Source organism: Saccopteryx bilineata, chromosome 1, assembly GCF_036850765.1.
Source record: "Saccopteryx bilineata isolate mSacBil1 chromosome 1, mSacBil1_pri_phased_curated, whole genome shotgun sequence".
NCBI lineage: Eukaryota > Metazoa > Chordata > Mammalia > Chiroptera > Emballonuridae > Saccopteryx > Saccopteryx bilineata.
Window position 1 is genome coordinate 141,346,439 of NC_089490.1, and position 24,405 is coordinate 141,370,843.

Here is a 24,405-nt window from a genome sequence, read left to right on the forward strand (position 1 = left end):
GGCTCTGCCCATCCTGGGCGTCGCCATATTGCGACCAGAGCCACTCTAGCGCCTGAGGCAGAGGCCACAGAGCCATCCCCAGCGCCCGGGCCATCTTTGCTCCAATGGAGCCTTGGCTGCGGGAGGGTAAGAGAGAGACAGAGAGGAAAGAGCGGCGGAGGGGTGGAGAAGCAAATGGGCGCTTCTCCTGTGTGCCCTGGCCGGGAATCGAACCCGGGTCCTCCGCACGCTAGGCCGACGCTCTACCACTGAGCCAACCGGCCAGGGCTCTAATAAAGTTTTTTTGTTTTGTTTTTACAGAGACAGAGTCAGAGAGAGGGATAGATAGGGACAGACAGACAGGAACAGAGAAAGATGAGAAGCATCAATCATTAGTTTTTCTTTGCGACACCTTAGTTCAGTGGTAGTCAAAATGGTCCCTACCACCCACCTAGTGGGCATTCCAGCTTTCATGGTGGGCGGTAGCAGAGCAACCAAAGTATAAATAAAAAAATAGATTTAACTATAGTAAGTTTTTTATAAAGATTTATTCTGCCAAACTTAGCGAAAATCTGACATAAAGTACTTGGTAATTATTATATGCTTTAACTTGCTGTAACTCTGCTTTATAAATTTTATAAAGTTACTCCCCTACTTTATAAATCACCATTACTGTGGAACCGGTGGGCAGTTAGAAAATTTTACTACTAACAGAGATACAAAAGTGGGCAGTAGGTATAAAAAGGTTGACTACCCCTGCCTTAGTTGTTCATTGATTGCTTTCTCACATGTGCCTTGACCGTGGGGCTACAGCAGACCGAGTAACCCCTTGCTCGAGCCAGCAACCTTGGGTCCAAGCTGGTGAGCTTTGCTCAAACCAGATGAGCCCGTGCTCAAGCTGGCGACCTCAAGGTCTCGAACCTGGGTCCTCCACATCCCATTCCGATGCTCTATCCACTGTGCCACTGCCTGGTCAGGCTAATAAAGTCTTATTAAAACAAAACAAACAAGAAAACAGCCCTGGCCAAATGGCTCTGTTGAGAATTCACCTTCTCAATGTGCAAAGGTTGCTGGTTCCATCCCTGAGCAGGGTACATGAAGAAATAGATTGATATTTTTGTCTCCCTTCTTTTCTAAAATCAATAATATACTGTTCACAAAAATTAGATATTTTATCACTTCATAATCACTTTGGCATATCCTCTAATTTTTGTGAGCAGCGTAGAAACCCTACTGGGTGGTTGAGGGGATAGGGCACATATGAAAAGCAACAAATTGGTGCACAACTAAATGTAACTAAGTGAAATGAGTTGATGCTTCTCTCTCTCTCAAATCAATGGAAAAGTTTAATACCAACAACAGAGCCCAATCCTATTATCAGGGTTATTTTATTGCCATCTCAGAGGGAACTTCTTTTATTTTTGCTGCTAGTCACAGGCTTTGGGAACTCTAAAGTCCCCATTGGGTCACTTTCTTGACATGTCCCCTGACAATGACTTTAATCTTCCTGTGCTCATTTCCTCATCTGAACAAGGGGACCATGAAGACACGTATGGAAGTGGCTGTGATGTCCGAAAGGATGTCATCCAGAATGCACTTGCTTATCAGTACCCCAGGGGTACTCCATGCTCACCAGCAGTAGAACCTTCTCCCACCCTCACTGGGCCTCTCTCTTTGCCAACTGTGGGTGTCCAAGGACCTACCCCACTTATTTATGGTTTATCCAGCCAAGGCTTTGTCCATCCCTGGATACACCACCAGAATCATCCTTCAGTGCCCCATCCCAGCCAGTGTGCCATCACAAACCCTTCTTCCTCTGTCCTCTGAGGTGGAGACAAGATGAGACAGACACTAATACTGGAGGGGGGGACAGCAAAAGGTAGAAGTTGAGAGTTTAGACTGGAGTTCAGTGTCCTGGGTTAAAATTCCAGCTCAGTCACCCAGAGCTACAGCCACACTTCTTGGCCCCATACACAGAGGGGCGCCCTTCCCAGAGCAGCAAGACATGCCAAGATTCTCTCTGTTCTGGGCCATCCTGGGCAGCTGTTGGGCCCCACAGACAAATTGGCCAACCCTGCCCCAGGATCACTGAGGCCAGTAGAGGGATTTGTGAGGCCCCAGAGGCTACAGGGAAGTGGTAAGAATGCTTACTTGAGTTCCCCTCCCCTCAGAAGCCTGGCAGGTGAACAGGCAATAGAGGGCAACAAAAGGCAGAGTTTGCCTTGCTTGTGTCTGGTGGAGCATTGTCCCAGTGAGGATCCTATCTTTTGAGAAAGTGTTCTATGCCACATAAGGAAAGGCAGTGAATGACTGGGCTCCCATTAGGCACTGGATATTCTGCATATTTATTTCTTAAATTCAACTAGGAAACAAAACCTTGGTGTTTGAAAAGGCCCATTCTAACAATGAAGGGTCATACGCTATTGGCCCTACTGTTTGTTCTAGGTGCTGGATGGTGTTGTTGGAGAAATTGACGGGCAGGCAGTGGCCAGTCCCAAGAGCAGTATGGGATGAGCCACCAAGGAAGGCAATGGGGATATCTGAGCCATCCTAGCTGGATTATCTAGGATGTCACCACCAACACAGGGTCCACGCTGTCACTAGCAAGGCCAGTGTGGACATTCAATGACTTGAACCCCTGTGGCCATCTCAAATGCCACCAATGGCAGACCTCCCTCCCAATCCACGCTGCCACTCCCATGAGACAGCAGACGCACTGGATGAGACATTAAAGAGGTCTCTGCCAGGTGAGCCTCTGAGTAGTGGGCCAAGCAGCCACCCAGCAGTCTTCAGGGTCTCCCCAGCAGAGCTCCATGGAGATGCCTAAACAGGGACATTTGGGTAGAGGCAACATCCAAATGGTCCCAGTCACTTCTGGAAGCTTCTAGGGCATTGGGAAAGGCAGGCAAAGCAGGGGAGACCCACCAGGAATGGGAAGTGCAAAAGGCAAATGGCCTGACCTATGAGTGATTTCCAGCTGACCTAGAGGTCCCTTGCTGATGCCTCCTGCACAGGGTGGGGCAGGCAGACCACCCCTGGCTCCTCCATTTGGCAGGTGGGACAACAGGCCTGCCTAGATTTCACACAGGGCTACAACATCCTGGAACCCAGCACCCTTAGAAGGCCTGGGCTGGATGGACTCCTTAAGGCACAGCTGAGAGGGAAGTGGAAAGGCTCCACTCTGAGTCTAAGACCCAGTGGGGATAAGAAATGGATGCCCCAAGCAAGCCGCAGTTCTCAGGAAATGTCAGCTCTGCATGCACTTCGCAGAACAGGGAGGAGAAAAGGGAGATGAAGGAAAAGAGGAAAGTTAGGTAAGGGCAGATGGGGATAGCAGGGAACCCCAGGCCAGGAAGCAGAGAGAAGGATACACAGACACAGAAGCAGAGGACAAGCAGAGAGGGGCAAGGAGAGATCTCAGGAGACCAGGCAGAAGAGAATGAGGGTAGGGGAGTGACTCGCACTCTTCCTGGGGTCCAGTTCCTTGGCCCCAGAACAGGGCAGAACTGTATGGCTCCAGCCAGCCTCGCTTGAGGGGCCTGGCCAGCAAGGAGGAGCTTCAGAGGGAGAAGGCACCAGAGCAGATTTGAGTGTAGACACCCTGGTCCAGGGGTAGGTAGTGTCCCTGCTTCAGGTCCAGGAAGAAGAGCCGGTCTGAGATCTGGCCTGGGTCAAAGCCTTCATGCTGCAGGCGTGTCTTCTGGATCTTAAAGGTGCCTGTGGGGATGCAGGTGGAGGTAGGGGGTGTGGACTAGGCAGGGGGCTTTCAGGAGCCCCCAACTCACCATCATTTCCTGTGCCTCCAGGCTTCTGCATATTCCCTCCCCTCAGCCAAGAACATTCTACCCAATTTCCCCTTGTCATTCAGTTCACATTTCTATGCCCCCTCCTTCAAGGAAGACCCCCCTGCCCCAACCACCCCATCACAGCCTGAAACTCTGTGTACTCCCTGCCTTGTTACCTGTCCACCCCCCAAGAGACTGAGGCAGTCTGTCACACAATAGGTCAGGGGTTAACAACTTAAAGCCCAAAGGTCAAATTCAGCCCACCACCTGTTTTTCTAAATCAAGTTTTATTGGCACAAATCCATTCACTTACACAGTGTCTAGACTGCTTTTGTAATAAAAGGCAGACCTGAGTTGCTGGGGCAGAGAGTGATATTTACTATTCAGACTTTAAAGGGAAGTTTGCACTCCCTGCAGTGGAGGATTAAAGAAGGGTTTTGTGAAATGGTTAGGGTTAAAAAGTAAGAGAAGGCCCTGGCTGGTTGGCTCAGTGGTAGAGCATCAGCCTGCCATGTGGATGTCCCAGGTTCAATTCCCAGTCAGGGCACACAGGAGAAGCGACCATCAGCTTCTCCACCCCTCCCCCTCCCTCCCTTCTTCCCTCTCTCTCCTTCCCGTAGCCATAGCTTGATTGGTATGAGCACATCAGCTCTGGGCACTGAGGATGGCTCCCTCAGACACTAAAAATAGCTTGGCTGAGAGCATGACCCCAGATGGGCAGAGCATCAGCCCAAGACAGGGGTTACTGGGTGGTTCCCAGTCAAGGCACATGTGGGAGTCTGTCTCTCTATCTCCCCTTCTTTCACTTGGAAAAGAAAAAAATTAAAATTAAAAAAAGTAATGGAAGCCCTAGCAGTGTCATCCCAATAACTCCAAGGTTGCAGGTTCCATCCCAGTCAGGGCACATATAAGAATCCACTCATAAATGCATAAACAAGTGGAACAACAAATCAATGCTTCTCTCTCTTACTCTCTCCCTTCCTCCCTCTCTAAAATCAATGAGTAAATTTTAAAAAAATTAAAAGCAAGGAAAGATATATGTATGCTCTAGAGTTGGGATGGTGGTTTTTTTGGTTATTTTTTTTGGAACAAAAATTCAAAAGCACTAACCATAAGATTTTTTCCAAGGGTAGGTATATGTCAAAATTAAGGGTCTGTCTCTTCAACAAAGGCTAGTGGACAAAGTTAACAGACTCCCAAATAGAAGAGACCTACTATCTGAAATTGCTAAGGAATTAACATCGAGACCATTACAAGGAACTCCCACAAATCAAAAAGGAAAAGAGAGTAAGGCAATATAATGATGGGCAAAGGATCTGAAAAAGATCAGAAGTGGGAGACAATTTGTTCAATTTTCCTAGTCATCAGAAAAATGCAGAAAATGAAGAAACATACTAAACACTGCAGGATGTCTAGTGACATCCTCCCTGCCACCTCTCCAAGTAGTGAGGTTGGAAGTGAGGAGTAGAAATAAATATGTAAATAAAACGAGAAGAGTCCTGCACAAGCACATAGCACCAGCTGACTATGACCATTATGTCAGACTTAGCCTGGAGGCCTGAAGCAGGACAAATAAGGGGGTGGAGACAGTGGGGGATGGGCATCGAACCTGTAGTGTCCACCTGGGGCAGGAGACGCAGGAAAATGGGCCGGGCATAAGGTGCTAACACCTTCTGTAGCTCCTGGTACAGTGCATTGGGGCTCAGTTGGCCGTGGGGGTCCGCAATGGCTGCCATGCCTGCTTTGCCTTCTACTCCTATAGACAGAGGCTCAGTTGAGAACACCATATCTCGCCCACCATAGGACCAGTTACACCCTCAAACAGCAGCCCCTGGGCTAACACTGGCCAAAGCAGAAAACATTTTAGTGAGTTCCTGCTATCTTCGGCAATCGTGAGCCAGAGTCACTTTCATGATCCCGTTTTTCTGATGAGGAAACAGGCTCAAACTGCATATGAAGGGTGATTTCAGGTCCAGTGGTACCCACCCAGGCTGTTGTATGCAATTGCCTAGGATGTGCACTGTCCAAGGGCACATGTAACTCAAAGCTCCTCCTAGCTGGGTTCTTCTGGGGCCACAGTAACCTAGGGCCACCCCCACAGTCCCAACTTGCCTGGCACAGGCACCCCATACACAGCCACATCTGTCTGGCCCAGCAAGCGGCTCAGTACACCCTCCACCTCAGTGGTAGAGACGTTCTCCCCACGCCAGCGGAAGGTGTCCCCACTGCGGTCCCGGAAGTACATGTAGCCCAGCTCATCCATCACCAGCACATCACCTGGCAGAGGAGGGAGGGGCAGGTGAGATAGCAGCCACCATCCCCACAGCCAGCCCCAGGGTGTGCGCACCTGAGAGGTAAGCACTGTCGCCCTTGCAGAAGACGTTGTGGGCAATCTTCTTGCTGGTGGCGCTGTCGCTTATGTAGCCATCAAAACGACGCAGTGGATCCTGCTGGTTGATCTGGCCCACAAGGAGGCCGGGCTCCCCTGGGGAGAAGGCCATGCTCAGGCTGCACAAAGAGGGAACGGGGTGGGGACCCCAGGTCCCAAGATACTGGGTGAGGGCCCCACTCACCAGCCTGGCATGGCATACAGAGACCCTGGGCATCCCGCAGTAGTTCCATGGTGTCCTCATTGACCTTCACTAGCCGGATGGGGTACACGTGGGGCAGGATGCAGCTGTTGAAGCCACAGGAACCCACCTGGGATAAGGGGAACTGAGTTGACAAGGAGCCCCAGGGTGACACAGTGTCCTCCCCCAGGACAAGTTGCCTCTCCTGCCTCACAGCCTGGAATAGCACCCACCAGTGTCACCCCAGCTCTATGACCTTGGGTGATCTGAAGAAAGCGGGTATTTTATCCCCTAGGACTCCTCCTCCCACCTTGTCAGTCCCCCTTACAATATCATGAGAAGACCTGCTGGCCTGCTGCCACTTCCAGGTCCATACAGCCCTCTATACTGGCAGAAGTAGGCATACAGAGTGACCCTGGAGCCATGTGGAGGCACTGGCTGAGCTTCTGCCCACTACCCACAGCATGTTACACTGCCTATTTCAGTCCTATGAGCAGAAATGCCTGGCTAATGGTTTTGTGCTGCTATACACTGTTGGGTATGTTTACAGCAGCAAATTGCACTGGTATGGCCACAGTAGCCCCAGCGATGTCCACTCAATATACATGCACGCTGTGGGCCAGACCTTGTTCTCAGGTGAGGTGCTAGGGCCCCAGCAGCCAGTGAGACAGACAGAAAAGAATTCCTGACTGGCTGTTACTTTCTTATTATTCTCATCTGTTCCTGGCCTTGGAGAGGAGGAGGCTGAGAAATGGAGAGTGGGTGTTTGGCAAGGACAGAAAGAAAGTAATTGCTAATCATAAAAGCATGTTTGCACAGAGCTGCGGGCGGGGGCTGTGCTGAGTTTATAATGTTGGGTGAGTTGAACACACCCAATAAACTGTTAACCCCTTTTACAGAAGAAAAAAATTGAGGCCCAAGGAGCCTAAGAGATTTGTCCAGGAAGCGGGGATTAGCTCAGCAACCTCCTCCCTTGGTGCCCCTGAGCACTACTCTCCCTGCCACCTCTCCAAGTAGAAACTGAGGCTCATAAAAGCGCATACAACCATTCCATGGACTTGAACTCAGGGGTGAGTTATATGACTGTGTGTGCTAGAACAGCGTCCCTGTGTGGGGAGGTAGTCAGGGAAAGGGAGTCCCAGAAGCTCCTTCTCCTCTATACAGCCCTTGTGCTCCAGAGCCACAGTGATCCCCAAAACCCAATTTGTGCCAAGCTCTCTGCCACACCTACCTTCCCATCCATGTTGGCGATGCTGCAGTTGCACTCAGTGGCTCCGTAGAACTCCCCGATCTGACGCACATGGAAGCGCTCGGCGAACTCCTCCCATATGGCTGGCCGTAGCCCATTGCCCACGGCCAGACGCACACGGTGCTGCCCCTCGGCCTGGTGCACTGGCTGCTTCAACAGGTAGCGACAGATCTCCCCGATATATTGGACCACCTGGGAGAAAGGGAAAGCAAGGTGGGTGGCCATGCAGGTCAGAGGGTATCCTGATACTCCAGGATACTCCCCCACCCTAACCCAGGGCCTAGAACAAAACAGCCCTAAGATTAATGACTGTGGAGAAACAGCTCAGTCCTCAAAAGGTCCTCAAAAGGGGCCTGGGAGGAGTGGAGGCATCTGGTTTCCCCCATGCCCTTCTGCAGTCCCTGTATCTCCATGCCGCTTCCTGGGTACACCTCGTGAGCTGCAGCGAGGCCAGGAAAGTGAGCCTCGGCATTGACACCCCAAAAGGCAACCTCAGCCCAGAGGCCATGTGCCCTACTCTGTCCCCCAGAGCCTGGCCAGCTGAGCCCAGGCTGCCCACCAGCCCACCCCTAGGATGGGACACTGCCTCTCTGAACCACAGAGGACTGTACCCCACCCAACTGCCCTCCAAATCATCTGCTCATCGATGCCCCTTGCAGGGCATACCTGTACAGGAGCTGGGAGCTGATCATCAGCCTGGGTCATCAACCTGGGACAGCCCCTCCACCCTGTTCCCCAATATGACATCACTGCTACAGGGTGATTTTGTACACCAACTGTACACAGCCCAGTGGGTGTGGAGAGACAAAGGCACATCTTAACCATTTTTAAATGAACCGTTCAGTGGCAGTAAGCTCATTCACATTGTTGAATAATCATCCCACCATCCATCTCCAGAACTTTCTCATCTTCCCAAACTAAAACTTTGTCCCCATTAAACACTAACTCATCACCCTCCCCCAGCCTTCTACACCCTACCCCTGGCACCCACAATTCTATTTTCTTTCTCTCTGAATCTGACTACTCTATGGATTTCATGAAAGCGGAATCACACAGTATTTGTCCCTTTGTGTCTGGCTTACTCACTTAGCATAATGTCCTGAAAGTTTATCCACATTGTAACATGTGTCAGAATTTCCTTCTTTTTTATAGCTGAATAATATTCTATTGTGTGGATGGACCACATCTCTGCTTCTCCATTCACCCACTGAAGGACATCTGGACTGCTTCCATGTTTTAGCTATTGTGAATAATGCTGCTATGAACATGGGTATATAGATATCTCTTTGAAACTGTTTTTAAGTCTTTTGTTTTAAAACCAGTCCTCACTGGACACAAACCGCCACACAGTATATGATGCCATTTACAGAAAATTTCCAGAACAGGCAAATCCACAGAAACAGAAAGAAGATTAGTGGTTGCCAGGGGCTGAGGGAGGGGGATGGGGAGTGACTGCTAATGGGGACAGTTTTTCTTTTTAGGGTGATAAAAATGTTCTAGAACTAGATAGAGGTGGTGGTTACACAACACTGTGAATGTACTAGATGTCACTTTAAAATGGCTAATTTTAGCCTGACCAGGCGGTGGTGCAGTGGATAGAGCATCGAACTGGGATGCGGAAGGACCGAGGTTCAAGACCCCAAGGTCGCCAGCTTGAGCGTGGGCTCATCTGGCTTGAGCAAAGCTCACCAGCTTGGACCCAAGGTCACTGGCTCGAGCAAGGGGTTACTCAGTCTGCTGCAGCCCCATGGTCAAGGCACATATGAGAAAGCAATCAATGAACAACTAAGGTGTCGCAACGAAAAACTGATGATTGATGTTTCTCATCTCTCTCCCTTCCTGTCTGTCTGTCCCTATCTATCCCTCTCTCTGTCCCTGTAAAAATAAATAAATAAATAAATAAAATGGCTAACACTGAGGTCGCCGGTTCAAAACCCTGGGCTTGCCCAGTCAAGGCACATATGGAAGTTGATGCTTCCTGCCCCTCCCCCATTCTCTCTCTCTCTTTCTCTCTCTCCATCTTTCTGTTTCTCTTCTCTAAACTGAATAAATAAATTTAAAATAAATAAATAAATAAAATGCTATTTTTATGTTTTGTGAATTTCACCTCAATTAAAAAAGAAAACATCTTTTAGGGGTTTTACTGAAACATCTATGCAGGAAGCATGCTTCTGTCTGGGTGGCTTCACATCAACACAGAATGTGGGTTGGGGTAGAGGAGGAAGGTGATGGCCCCTGGAGAGAGTGACAGGTGTTCAGGAATCCCCTCTACTTTCCTGTCCACATTTATATGTATTTACAACTTGATAATTAAGTTAAAAATCCAAACTGTCTGCATTTCAAGATACAGATTAGCTATTTTCCCCAAGACCTCCCTCCAAGCAGAATGTAACCCTACAAAAGCAGAGAGGATCACAATCATTGCCCCAACGAGTCCCCAAGGATGCCCTGGCCAGATCCCCTGGCCTGCCTAGCTGTGTGACTTGGGCAAATAGCTGAACCTCTCTGGGCCCACCTGGCCTGCCTAGTTGTGTGACTTGGGCAAGTGGCTGAACCTCTCTGGGCCCCACCTGTCCATAGTGGGGTGGCACCTGCCAACGTGCCAGTCCCATTCTCTCCCCACCTTCCCCTCCTTCTTAGAGAAAGGTAGTACCTGTATTTCCACCCCTTCACAGTGCTGAAATCCTCCACTGAGGAGGGGAAAGGAGAGGAAAGGATGTGTCTTAGTCCTGCCTGCTGTCAGGAACAGCCACTCCATGCCTTGTGGCCTTAAACAGCTCAGGGTGGTGACTATACCCACTGGTCTTATTTCCATGCAGACACCTTCAGGGAAGACCGAAGGGGGGGTGGCTGGGGGTGGGGGTGGGGCAAGAAACAGGGAGGCAGAGCCTTAGGGAGTTCACACAACCTGGGCCCAACTGCTATTGCATTACAAGCCTCAGTTTCCACATCTGCAAAATGGGTGTGATGACTTTGCCCACTCCCAAGCAATTATAAGGACCCAATGAGTTACATGTGGAAGATTTAGACCTAGGCTGGAGACAAAGCACTGCTCAAGAAACAATGGCTCCTCCTCTGTCCCCATCTAGGAGCCCTAGAGAAGGGGTGAGAGTGGGAGGTGCCATTATGGAGGACATATGGGAGGGCGAGGCCTGACCGTGCAGTTGTATTTGACGCAGTCATCCCAAAAGCGGCTGGCTGAAAACTTCTTGCGGAGGACAACGGTCAGCCCGTAGATGAGGCACTGCCCCACACCCATGATGTTCCCTGCAGAGGGCAAGCTTGGTGAGGTGACCCCAGTCCCGTGCCCTATCCCCGCCCAAGTTATGCCATCTTACCTGCGGAGTGATACAGAGGTAAGCAGTCGTAGAGTACATCTGCAGCCTGCATGCTGTAAGCGTGGTGGCCGAAAGCTGCGATGCGGTAGTACCTGTGGAGGCAGGGAGTACAGGGCTGGGACCTACATCCCCCCAGGGTATGGGAATAGGGGAATGTGCTGGGAACTGAGGATACAGCAGGGACCCAGGCTTAGCCAGCCCAGCTCCAGGGGACTTACAGGCTGGCAGGAGAGGCACCCGCAGCATATAAAGAGCTGTCCATGGTGCTATGTGCCCTGAAGGCTATACAAGGTGAAGGAACAAAGAAGGGCTAAAGGTAACACCGCCAGGGAGGGTCGGGATCCCGTCTGGGGAGGTGATCCACCAGCTGAGACCTGGCAAGGAGTTGAGGGGGCAAGCTCAAGAAGGGTGTCCAGGCAGTGGACATGGCACGTGTTAAGTCCCTGAGGCCGGAGGAGCCTGGCCAGTGTGAGGAAAGGTGAGATGCTGAGGAGACAGTGAGCAAGGCATGGAAAGGAAGAAAATGACATCAGAGAAGTGGCAGGGCCACACAAAATAATGGGGGTTTTATTGTGAAGGCCAAGGTGGGTACATGGAGGTTTGGAACAGGGAGGTCTGAATTCGGATTTTAAATCTCCTGTGGCTGCTGAGGGAAGCAGAGCCTTCAGGGGCAGGAACGGGAGGAGCAGAAGGACAAAGGAGGGTGGGGGCAGGTCAGATGAAGTAGGGGGTGTGTGGAAAAATTGAGAAGACAAGCCCTACTGATAGACTGGACATGGGGAAGAGGAGGGGCAACGAGGAACCCCAAAGAACCAGGGAGAGGGCAGCACTACATCCTGGGATGGACCGCGAGTTTTATGGGATTGGGAGCGAGATGCCCACAGACCCCAACGTGAGCTGGTCTTGGAGTCAAGCTATAGATGGCCTGAATCATCCTCTGGATTGGGGGCAATGCCATCAGTCCCTCACCTGCTGTGCACAACAATGGCAGCCTTGGGTAGCCCTGTGGTCCCCGATGTATAGATATAGAAGAGTCGATCTGCAGGAGATGAGGGTGTTGAGAACTGGGTGCTGGGCAGGTGGAATGAAGGGATAGGGTGGGTACCGGAGGGAGAGAGAGGTCCCATTCTGGACTCACCATTCATGCCCTTGCCAGGGGACTGGGCCAGGGGAGCAATGGATGCCTCCTTCAACAGTGGGTCAAGGAGGTGGGTGTCTGGCCAGATGCCCTCAGGACCCAAGTCTCCAGAGCAGAACTTGAGCAGACTCTTCCCCAGCTGTCCACTCACCTCAGCCACCACTGCAGCCCGAAACAAATGTGTCATGGTCAAGGACGGGCAGGTCCCTCCCAAGGTCTGGGATGCACTGTCACCCTACCCTGAGCAGCCCCAGGCCCCCGTCCACGACAATGTCCTACCCGCACCCAGCCTCACCGGCTGCCAACTCTCCTCCAAAGATGAGAGCCTTGGCACCAGAGGTACTCAGGCAAAAAGTGAGGGGCTCACGCCGCAGGTTGACATTGAGCAGAGCAGCTTCCACACCTGCCTTGGCCAGGCCCAGCCACAGTCCCACGAACTCTGGTCGGCCCTCCATGAAGATGGCCACCACATCACCTGGCACTAGGCCTAGCTGAGAGAAGACATTGGCCACAGCATTGGAGTAGGTGTCCAGCTGCGCGAAGGTCCAGCACGTACCGCTGCCTGCATCCACCAGGGCAAGCCGGTCAGGCTGCTGCCGCGCCACTGCCTGGAAGATCCCTGGAATGCTGTGGCAGGCACGCTGGTGCCACCACAGCTCCAGGCGCACTCGGATCAGCACAGAGAGGCCGCTGGGTGGAGGGATGGAGAGGACAGTGTTACTGGGTACCTGGCCAGGACCCCAGGAGACTCCCCTAAGCTTGTGTCCACATCTAGAGAAAGTGGAGGAAAAGGTCCCTATGCCCCCAAGATCGATGAGGGTTCAAAAGTACCCTTTGGTTGGTAGGTCTCTTGGGGACTAAGGTCCATTTACCAACCAGCCCAAAAAGAAGCGGATTCTTACCGTCTTCTTCCACACAGCTTGCTCAGTGACCCTGAGGGAGCTGAGGCCTACTTCTATCTTTTTTTTTTTTTTAAGATTTTATTTATTGATTTTCGAGAGGAGAGAAAGAAAGAGAAGGGCAGGAGGGAGGGAGCAGCAGGAAGCATCCACTCGCAGTTGCTTCTCATATGTGCCTTGACCATGCAAGCCCCAGGTCTTGGACTGGTGACCTTGGCCTTCTAGGTTGACACCCTATCCACTGCACCACCACAGGACAGGCCCTAGTGCTAACTTTGTTTCTCTCCCCTGGGCTGTATCAAGCACCCTAACTCCCCACCACCTCCAGCCTGGACTCCTCATGTTCCACTTGCTCCAACCAGGCCTCAGATCCAGCCATGTGCTAGGCAGCTGCTCTACCCCTGCATCACTTGACGGCACTAGGCACAGGTGGCTGGAGAGCGGCGGCCTCCATCCCAGGTGGGGCCAAGAGACCTGTTGGGCATAGGGGCTGAAATTCAATGAGCATCTGAAGCAGGTGTGTCTCATTCCCCCTTCCCAACCTGCTAGTGGGTATGAGGGGATTGAGGGGATCAGAGGCCCGAGGACCCCAAACAGAAGTGACCAAGGCCCTGAATGACTGTGTGGAGGTAAGCAGCCACCAAGTACAGCAGGCTGTCAGATGAGGGAGAGATAAACTTTTCTTATTTTAAGTAAACAAAATTGCTTTAGGTAAAAAAACCTAAAAATCCAGAATTTCCTGGTGTGGCAACTTGAGAAATGAGTAGTTCCCCTGGTTTTATGTGGCTCCCTGCCCCGCTGCCCAGAGTCTCTGGCTCTGAGAAGTAACCTGGAATTAACTGGTTAAGCCACTGACAATTGGGGCCTGTTTGTTACAGCAGCTTGCTCTGCCCTGAACACTACAGGCATAGTCTCAACTATACCACCCCTAAGGCCTCATCTGTCCATCATGTCCCACCTGCTTTACTGTCAAATTCCTTATCAAATCCATTCTTTGAACCCTCACTGTTTCCACCATGCCTCTTTTCCTTGCCATTATTCCTTGCAATGGCTTCCTTACATCCTTGGATTCAACATGTTCAGAGCAGACCTCAGTACTTTCATTCATTCATTCATTCATTCCCTCATTCATTCCCTTCCTCCTTCACTTAGCAGGCAGCTGCTGTGTACAAGTGCCTATTATGTACTAGGTACTGTTTTCGGCTCCAACTGTCAGGGGCTCATAGTACTTCCAGGAGAGAGGACCCCTCCTCATGCATGAACAAGTATGAGGGAAGTGCTGGCTGACGACAAGGCCCTGACAGGTGATGCAGCCAGAGTTGTGTGGACTGAAGTAGGGGTGTAGTGGCCCTGGACAGAGGCAGGTAGGTGAATTTTTTTTTTTCTCATTTTTCCGAAGCTGGGAACGGGGAGGCAGTCAGACAGACTCCCGCATGCGTCCGACCAGGATCCACCTGGCATGCCCACCAGGGGGCGATGCTTTGCCCCTCTGGGGCGTCGCTCTGTTGTGTCCAGAGCCATTCTAGCGCCTGAGGCAGAGGCCACAGAGCCATCCCCAGAGCCTGGGCCATCTTTGCTCCAATGGAGCCTCGCTGCGGGAGGGGAAGAGAGAGACAGAGAGGAAGGAGAGGGGGAGGGGTGGAAAAGCAAATAGGCGCCTCTCCTGTGTGCCCTAGCCGGGAATCAAACCCGGGACTCTTGCACGCCAGGCCGACGCTCTACCGCTGAGCCAACCGGCCAGGGCCAGGTAAGTGAATTTTGAACAGGGCCTGGCAAGGTGAAAAAGAGAGGACATGGGTAAAGCTGGGGGCACAGCCCTGGGAAAGGAATGGGCCTGGGGAATAAGGCACATTTGAGAACTAGAGCAGAGGGCAGTGTGGTGGGAATCAGGCAAGAGGGAGGTGGAGGGAGACAAAGTTCTCGGTGGGCAGGCAGGTCTGTTAGAGGAGCGTATGTACAGGCCTGCTGGCACTTGCAGTTTTTAAAAACAAGGTTCAGGGTTCTGATGACACGAGTTTTCCTGCTTGTATCACACTGTTTACCCTGGGGGCCCCTAGGACCCTCTCCAGATGCTCCTGGGAAGGGACCAGGATTCTGTGGTCCATGTAATTGAACCCCAGATTCAACACACATGCTACCTGCCAGCACACCTGCCCATTCACTGGGCTCCTCCCAATATCCTCACCGCCCTCACCAGGAAGCCTTCCAGAGGTCAGCCCTTGCACTGTAGCCCCTGCTTCCCCATCACAGCACAGATCTCCCCATACGGGCCCAGATTCGGTCAGTTTCACACAAGAGGTGAGAGTCATTCTGGGCAAAGAAGGGAAAATGAGGATGGAGGATGGGGCAGGCAGCTGCCACTTAAACTAGTGGGCTAGAAGTAAAAATTACAAATGAAAGAAGAAAGAGAGCAACTGGCGAGGAAAAGGATGGAGAATGTGAGCATTTGTAGGCACAGAGAACAAGACAAGATCTGCATAGATCCCTAACCATATCTTGGAAAAGATATACTGAGGAGGGAAACTGCAGGGCTCAAGGCAGTAAAGAGAAGACTGCACACCCCTCTAGAGTATTCATATTTCGTACCACATGTTATATATTAGCTACTAAAAAGACTAAGTAAGGATGTAAAACAGGGTTAGTCAACCTTTTTATACCTGCCGTCCACTTTTGTATCTCTGTTAGTAGTAAAATTTTCTAACCACCCACCGGTTCCACAGTAATGGTGATTTATAAAGTAGGGAAGTAACTTTACTTTATAAAATTTATAAAACAGAGTTACAGCAAGTTAAAGCATATAATAATAATTACTTACCAAGTACTTTATGTTGGATTTTCACTGTTTGGCAGAATAAATCTTTATAAAACAACTTACTATAGTTAAACCTATTTTTTATTTATACTTTGGTTGCTCTGCTACCGCCCACCATGAAAGCTGGAATGCCCGCTAGTGGGCGGTAGGGACCAGGTTGACTACCACTGATGTAAAATATTAAAAGTTAGCTGTTTAAACATCCATTTGCCTGGTCAGATCCTCATGGCTTATCCATTCAACTAATAAATACAGTAGCTAAGATAAGCAGACTCTGTTTATTGAGCACCTGCTATGTGCTGAGCACTGTGCTAACTTTATGGCTACCTTCAAAAGTAAGGTCCTAAGATCCCCATTTGTCAGTTGATGAATGAGTTGAGAGCTCTCATAGAGGTAAATTAACATGCCCGTGTTTACAGAGAGTCAGGGACAGAATAACCAAGAACCAGGCCCTGGAGAAGGGTCCCTAAGCTCCTCCTCAGGCTAGCCAGAAAGGCAGGCCAAGTGCCCATGGTACACATAACAGGTGCTCAATTCATGCTTCTTGAAGGAGAGGCATTGTACAAAGACTAATGCATACCAATGTTCCTTCATCCTTACAGATGAAGGAACTGGGACTCAAGGTGACAATCCAAGGCCAATAGGGGGCAGAGCCAAGGTCCAGCTAGACACACTGACTCTAGTCAACAAGCTACTAACTACCAGCTTTCAGCCACCAAGGTACTCACTGCCAGCTGATGGCAATCAACAACACATCTGAGCACCTACTGTGTGGCTAGCTCTCCTCTTGGAGCTTCCTTGATAGAGCACCCAAAACACTCCTTGAGCCTGACCAGGTGGTGGCGCAGTGGATAGAGTGTTGGCCTGGGATGCAGAGGACCCAGGCTGGAAACCCTGAGGTCACCAGCTTGAGTGTGGGCTCACCAGCTGGAGTGCGGAGTCGCTGGCTTGAGCGTGGGATCACAGACATAACCCCATCACTGCTAGCTTGAGCCCAAAGATTGCTGCTTGAAGCCCAAGGTCGCTGGTTTAAGTAACGGGTCACTGGCTCAGCTGTAGCCCCCCCCCACTCCCCGCCCCCCCCCCCCCCCCGTCAAGGCACATATGAGAGAGCAATCAATGAACAACTAAGTTGCTGCAACGAAGATCTGATGCTTCTCATCTCTCTCCCTTCCTGTCTGTCTGTCCCTATCTGTCCCTCTCTCTGTCTTACTGTCTTTATTACTAAAAAAAAAAAAAAGTTCCTTGAGGGGAAAAAAATCCCATGGGGGAGGGCCATCAGCAAGGTTGGGAACTACAGGAAGCAGCCTCTGCACGGAGGCTCACCATCCATAGACAACACTGCAAGAAACAGGAACTGGGCTGTGCTGGTCACACTCAAGTTTCTTGAGCACCCATGGTAGGGCCCCAATACCCTCGGACTTTCACCAGTCTCCTGTTCTAGCCCCCAGGGCTCTCTGAAGCACGCCCACACAGGCAGGCACTGGATGCCAAAGCTCCACTCCAGTCACATGCCTGGGCAGCAGCCCACACCATCCCCACCCTGAAGACAAAGAGGCCACTCTCTGCCTCTGGGTCCTTCCCAAGGACTCTTTTCACCCCTCTGCTCCTTATATCCCCTTTTGGTTTTTACCAGGGCAACAAGATACCAACAAGGTTAAATGTGGTCAGGTTTCACTCCACAATTACAGGATGAGTTGGGAGAACTGGGACAGGGTGCTTAAATATTTCTTGAATCCAGAATCTAAATACAGTTCCCACCACCCCACCACTCCAGCACAGCACAGCAGCTAAAAACATGGACTCTGAAGCCCTGTTCCTCCCTGGCTGTGTTGTCCAGGGCAAATGTACTCACCTCACTGCCTTTGTTCATCATCTGTAAAATGGGGTTCATAAGCATTCCTTCCTTACAGAGCTAAGAGAGAGCATTAGAACAAGGCCTGCCCCTGACCAGGCAGTGGTACAGTGGATAGAGCGTCAGACTGGGATGTGGAGAACCCAGGTTTGAGACCCCAAGGTTGCCAGCTTGAGCGCGGGCTCATCTGGTTTGAGCAAAGTTCACCAGCTTGGACCCAAGGTCGCTGGCTCGAGCAAGGGGTTACTTGGTCTGCTGTAGCCCTAGGGTCAAGACACATATGAGAAAGCAATCAATGAACAACTAAGGTGTTGCAACGAAAAAGTGATGATTGATGCTTCTCATCTCTCTCCGTTCCTGTCTGTCTATCCCTCTCTCTGACTCTCTGTCTCTGTAAAAAAAAAAAAAAAAAAAAAAAAGAGAACAAGGCCTGCTACATGAGAAGACTACACAAACTGCATTAGTTAGTTATAGCTGCATAACAAGTTACCCCAAAATTACCACTGGAAACAATAATCATTATCTCATAGTTCCTGTACATCAGGAATCCAGGAGTGGCTTAGCAGGGGGGTTCTGTCTTGGGGTCTCTTATGAGGCTACAATCAAGGTGAGAACAGCTGGGGTTCTGTTCATTTCAAGGTTTTACTGGGAAAGAATTCACTTCCAAATTCATTTATGTAGGCCTCTCCAAGGGGCTGCCTCACATATGGCAGCCAGCTTCTGCCAGAGGGAGTGACCCAAGAGAGGGCACCCAAGACAGAGCCACAGTCTTTTTTATTACCTAATCTAAGAAGTAATATCTCATTACTTCTGCTATGTTCCACTCTTTAGAAGTGAGTCACTAGGTCCAACCAACACTCAAAGGGAAGGGATGTGATAAGAGCATGAAGACCAAGACGGGGGCCATTTTCAAGGCTGCCTCCTACGGAAAAGTTTGTCAAGCCCAGTGTCAGGGATTCAGTGTTGACCCAGCTCCTGTCCTATCCCCAGGGAAGACGGGACCAGGCACAGATACCACCATGTCCATAGGGTAGAGCTGGTGCCTTGACAAGCAAAAAGAGGCAGGGGGGGCCTGCCAGCCATGCCCCTGTTGTGTGCAATTCAGTGGAAGCCAGGGCCACAGGCTCCATATGGGCGTCCCACATTCCCAAGAGGAGAGGGTACCTGTGAAGGCATCAAGTCTGAAAGACCTACAGCATGTACTCACATGGGGGCTGCTACTGAGATTTTCTCTGATGGGAACCTTCAGCAATTCCTATTTCACCCCTGGAAGACCCTAACAGCTCCTTTCAGCAAGCCCCCTCAAAGACCCCCCTAGTGACCTATCAAGGATGCCTGTACATGAATGACACCAGAATCTCTCTCCCCAGAAGTCCCAGTCTCCAGAGACCACCAAACAAGCCTAGGAATAAACAGCAACCTCTCCACAGACCCGAACAACCCCTAAAGTCCGGCACAGACTTCAAACTCTCAAGAAGCACTTGACTTGGCAAAAGAGAAACCTGTAAATGGCCGAGAGGAAGCACACATCCTTCAAAGACCTTAAAAGTCCTTTACAGATACCCCAAGAAGCCCTTTCATTCCTCCCCCAAGAGCTGCAAATAGATCCAAAGTGTCTGGTCAGTCTGGACAGCCCCAAAGACCCATGTCCCTCCAGAGACCCTCAAGCCGTCCCCTGCAAGTCCCCTTAGTCCCCAACCCGTCACTCTTTTGAGGCCCCTGCAGAGCACCTAGCTCCGGCCTCACCCAAGCCCCACTCCTAGGACCTAAACCCTCCCTCCCTAGGCTCCCCACCACACACCCACACACGCACACACGCGCGCGCGCCACTCTTGCAGCCCTCTTCTGTTCGCCCGCAGGGAACACGGCCGGGGACCAGGCCGGGGTTGCACTCACAACAGGTCCCGCCTCGCTGTCTTGCAGACGATGCGCAGGAAACGCCAGCCGCCGCCGCCCACGTACACGCAGAGGGCCGCCGCTGCGCTCCAGGTCCACGGCAGCCCCAGCAGCCACAGCAGGACCAGCGAAGTCACGGAGGCCGAGCCCGCACCAGGAGCACGCATCCTGTGGAGGCGGAGAGCCTGAGGCTGCTGGCCGCTCGGGTCCCGCCCCACGGCCAGGCAGGCCCCACCCCAAGGGTCGGTCCCGCCCCCAAGGGCGAGCCCAGGATGTCCACTTAGAGCCTGACCCCGCCCCCACCTCAGGCCCTTCAGCTCCGAACCAGACTCCGCCCCTATGTCTGCGATTGGACACGTCCCTGCTAGACTCCGCCCACGGACCGGGGCTCCGTCTTGTCCACACCACAGACCCAGGCCTCCCCAGTACTTCAACCAGGCCTCGCTCACACGCCATGACTTAGCCTCTGCGCTGGGTGCCAGGACAAATCCGCACTTCCAATTCTTAAGCCGATCAGGCAACAAATTCTGGGTTTTCCCGCTGGTCCCGCCTCTACTAACCTGCCACTCATTGGGCCCCGCCCCAGCACCAGGCCTTTGGCCCCGCCCACGAGCGTAAGTCCCGCACTGCCCACTCTGAACCAGACTCCACTCTCTTTCCCGGAGCTGACCTGAATTCCAGACTCAGGTTCCATCCCCGGTCACCGACCCCGCCCTCAGGCTTTGGCCTTGTCACCACCCTCCGAGACTCACTCCAGCCCACCTATAGCGCCCTAGGCTCCGCCCCACTGCCGTAGCCCAGGCCCATCCAAAGATCCTCTTCCGACCTGTTTGGCTAAAGGCCACATAGTCGCACAGCTGAGGTCCGCCCCCTTCCGGAGGCCACAACCATGGAGAGCCCCCGGGCGAGAGAATCGACGGCTAACGAGAACTAGGGGCTAGAACGGCCCCGGGAAGCCGCCCGCTGTCTCCATAGCAACCAAACCTCTTCAGACTCACGCCCTGCATTTAGGAAACACGTGCGTAGCCTCTGGGTGCTCTAGGCCCAGGCCTGCTGCCATCCAGGATTCCTACCCTAGGGACCTGGAAAATCCCGGTTCACAGTTGGGGCCTACGGGTGCAGGACTATTGCCTAAGCTTGCCCCAAATATAAGCCCCAAAGCCTCTTCGATCTTAAACACACATTTCAGGAGCTTTGGAAGTACTAAACTCACAGCGGACAAAAAAGGGCCACATAGGCCCTGGCCGGTTGGCTCAGTGGTAGAGCGTCGGCCTGGCGTGTGCAGGAGTCCCGGGTTCAATTCCCGGCCAGGGCACACAGGAGAAGCACCCACCTGCTTCTCCACCACTCCCCCCCCCTCTTTCTTCTCTGTCTCTCTCTTTCCCTCTTGCAGCCAAGGCTCCATTGGAGCAAAGTTGGCCGGGGCGCTGAGGATGGCTATGTGGCCTCTGCCTCAGGCGCTAGAATGGCTCTGGTTGCTGCAAGCAATGCCCCAGATGGGCAGAGCATCGCCCCCTGGTGGGCATGCCCAGTGGATCCTGGTCGGGCGCATGCGGGAGTCTGTCTGACTGACTCCCCGTTTCCAACTTCGGAAAAAAAAATACACACACACAAAAAAAGGGCCACATATTAAATCTCACAAGCAGCTTTACATACCTACAGTTACCACATAACTTTCTAACTAAAAGCAATTAGTGGCAGGTAGTCACATCCTATGGCAGTATTTTTTCCCTAACAAGGGTCAATCTTCACCTTAACTGAGCCTATCTGTTGTCTATTTTTAATTTTTTAATTTTTATTTTTTGTATTTTTCTGAAGCTGGAAACAGGGAGAGACAGTCAGACAGACTCCCGCATGCGCCCGACCGGGATCCAGCCGGCACGCCCACCAGGGGCGAAGCTCTGCCCACCAGGGGGCGATGCTCTGCCCATCCTGGGCGTCGCCATGTTGCGACCAGAGCCACTCTAGCGCCTGAGGCAGAGGCCACAGAGCCATGCCCAGCGCCTGGGCCATCTTTACTCCAATGGAGCCTTGGCTGCGGGAGGGGAAGAGAGAGACAGAGAGGAAAGCGCGGCGGAGGAGTGGAGAAGCAAATGGGCGCTTCTCCTGTGTGCCCTGGCCGGGAATCGAACCCGGGTCCTCCGCACGCTAGGCCGACGCTCTACCGCTGAGCCAACCGGCCAGGGCCTATTTTTAATTTTTTAATTTTTATTTTTTGTATTTTTCTGAAGCTGGAAACAGAGAGAAACAGTCAGACAGACTCCCGCATGTGCCCGACTGGGATCCACCCGGCAGGGGCGATGCTCTGCCCACCAGGGGGCGATGCTCTGCCCCTCCGGGGTGTCGCTCTGCCCTGACCAGAGCAACTCTAGCGCCTGGGGCAGAGGCCAAGGAGCCATCCCCAGCGCCCGGGCCATCTTTGCTCCAATGGAGCCTTGGCTGTGGGAGGGGAAGAGAGAGACAGAGAGGAAGGAGGGGGGGGTGGAGAAGCAAATGGGCACTTCTCCTATGTGCCCTGGCCGGGAATCGAACCCGGGTCCCCCGCACGCCAGGCCGACGCTCTACTGCTGAGCCAACCGGCCAGGGCCTGTTGTCTTTTTTGCATCTAAGATAACCTACCTTTGGAATATCAAAGCACAACCACTGCACCTGAGCAGAGACCAAAAATCCCTTCATTGTTATCATTATTATGTTGTTAGCTGTTAACTATCCTATATTCATCTTTGTAAGTATGTCTATTCCTTTTATTTTTACCCAAGCCCAGAGATTCCCCCACTCCTACCTCCTCTTCCACCTCTGTACGTAATCTATATCCAATGGATTTCATGTAACCCCTTTATATCTTCCCCGTTGATTCCAATGTATATAATAAGTAGTAAAGCTGCCATTTTCCGGGGCATTTTCTCAATTCCTTAAGATTTTGCTTCCTGGCAATTGTCTTCAGTTTGTCTCTTAAAAATTCATGAAAATTGGTGCAGGTTTGGACTTTTTAAAAATTGACACCAGGGCCTCAGAAGTATCTAAGTCCAAATCCCACCTTAGTCTGAAAGATATACTGTTCACAAAAATTAGGGGATATTTCAAAAGGAATATGAAGAGATAAAATTTTCCCTAATTTTTATGAGCAGTATATATTACAAGAACTTGACAAATGTAAATCTGTACCCCAAAATCTTGTCAGTTAAATAGCACTGTAACATCCCAGGAGCCCAGAGAGAACAAAATCCACACCAGGTCCCCACCCTACCACAGGAGTCCTCTATTGGCACCCCAAGGTCCTAAATGCTCACTCAGAGACCCTAAAGCACCCTCTAGATCAGGTGGGGCCAGCATTGACCTGGCTGCCCACCATCCTGTTCCATGGCTGACCTGGAGCTGCTCACAGACCTTCAGTCTTGGCTGTTCCCTCATGGGCTCCCAGAAGCTCAGGCAGGAGGCAGGCAGAGGCAACCAGTCCAAGACAGAAAACCCCAAAACTAGCCTGAGCTGGTGGACCCTCTGAAGGGCTCTGTTTTTGCAGACTCCTGGGCCCTGCTTTGCTGCACAGTTCCCATGAGGGCCTCTATCCTATCCCTCCCTCCAAGCTCCCCTTCCCCAGCCCTCCTGCCCACCCCACCCCTGCTTGTTTTCGTCCTTATTTGGCCGACCTTCCCAGTGCATTTCTTGGGAGGCAGCCTGGGCCTGCTTCCAGAGCCATCTGGAGGACAAGGCTTGGCAGGCACCCACCCTCCTCCACCCCCTACCGCCCATGCTATCATTGGTTCCTGCTGGGCTTCCAGAGTGGGTGAAATGGGAACTGAGGAGACAGATCAGGAGGAAAGGCCCAGAGCCAACCATTGGCCCACTACTTTCTTGACCAGGGATCAGATGACCAGAAACTATAGCTGTACTCTTATGCTGCCAGGTAGCACTATTGTGATTACCCCCATTTTACAGGTAAAAAACTGAGCACTGGAGCTGTCACACCAGTTCAGAGTTGAGGTTCATTCACTCACAAATGTGGGCACAGAGCTTGTCTACCCTCCTTCTCCCCTTTCCTTCTTCCCTAAACTTCTCCACCCCCACCTCCTTCTTGCCCTGATTTTCCTCTTCCCCCCAGTTTCTGCCTCTCTCCACCTCCTTCCTCTTAACCCTCTTCTTGTTTCTTCCTCCCCTCCCCCTCTCTCCACTTGCCTCTTTGCTCTTTTTCCCTACTTCCCTCCCTTCCTCCACCCATTTCTTTCCCTTTCTACAGCCCTCTGCCTCCTCCCCCTCCCCACCCCTTCTCTTCCCTTTCTCCTTCCCATCTGTTTTTCCCCCTTCTCCTCCACCTCCTCCCTCTTTGTTCCCTCTGCTCCTCCCCTTATCTCACCAGGTTTACTAAGCCGGAACTGAATAGTGCAGGTGACAATATCTTCTAATACTACCCACAGCACCTGGAGATACTCTGAGTCTTCAGTCTGCAATCCTGAAATCTGAAAGGCTCTGGAAATCCAACTTTTTCTTAAGGTGGTGTCAGAACTCCAACAATGGGACCACATCCCCAGCAGTGTCCCAGGCTGTTTTCAGTGATCAATTATTCCTTTTTATCCTTGTTTATCTCTTTTTTATCCTTTTACATAAGGGCTACCCCATACTCCCAGCGACATCTCACAACACATGGCAGCAATTAACCTCAGGTACCTTTATAAGGTAGAAAAAAATTCTTGATTCCAAAACACATTTGACCTTAAAAATAAAACAGCTATTTTATCAGAAAAAAAATAGGTTTTGTCCCAGTAGAGCCCAAGCCCTACATGGATCAGGCGATCAGGCATCTCTGATTGACTTCCCCGTGCAGTGGGACACTCCTGCTTATCAGCAGGGCTGGCAGCCTCTTCGAGACTACTCTTGAGGCGGCTATGA

The 24,405-nt window shown here is 51.6% G+C and overlaps 1 protein-coding gene across 2 annotated transcripts; it reads right to left on the reverse strand.

Annotated features, from left to right (window-relative positions):
- Window positions 1-1,348: 1,348 nt before the first annotated feature.
- On the reverse strand, window positions 1,349-23,109 carry SLC27A1 (solute carrier family 27 member 1). 2 transcript variants are annotated; one of them, XM_066270162.1, is made up of 13 exons: window positions 22,909-23,109; window positions 19,522-19,689; window positions 12,355-12,749; window positions 12,060-12,221; window positions 11,891-11,960; window positions 10,922-11,013; window positions 10,741-10,850; window positions 7,566-7,775; window positions 6,338-6,464; window positions 6,112-6,249; window positions 5,877-6,041; window positions 5,374-5,520; window positions 1,349-3,696 (listed from the first exon to the last, which is right to left on the reverse strand). In XM_066270162.1, exons 2-13 carry the CDS (start codon window positions 19,686-19,688, stop codon window positions 3,539-3,541), a joined length of 1,941 nt encoding a protein of 646 aa, XP_066126259.1. In that variant the 5' UTR covers window position 19,689; window positions 22,909-23,109; the 3' UTR covers window positions 1,349-3,538. The 2 variants fall into 2 exon arrangements, with proteins under 2 accessions (XP_066126259.1, XP_066126249.1); XM_066270152.1 differs by having other exon boundaries at window positions 22,891-23,109.
- Between the last annotated feature and the right edge of the window lie 1,296 nt (window positions 23,110-24,405).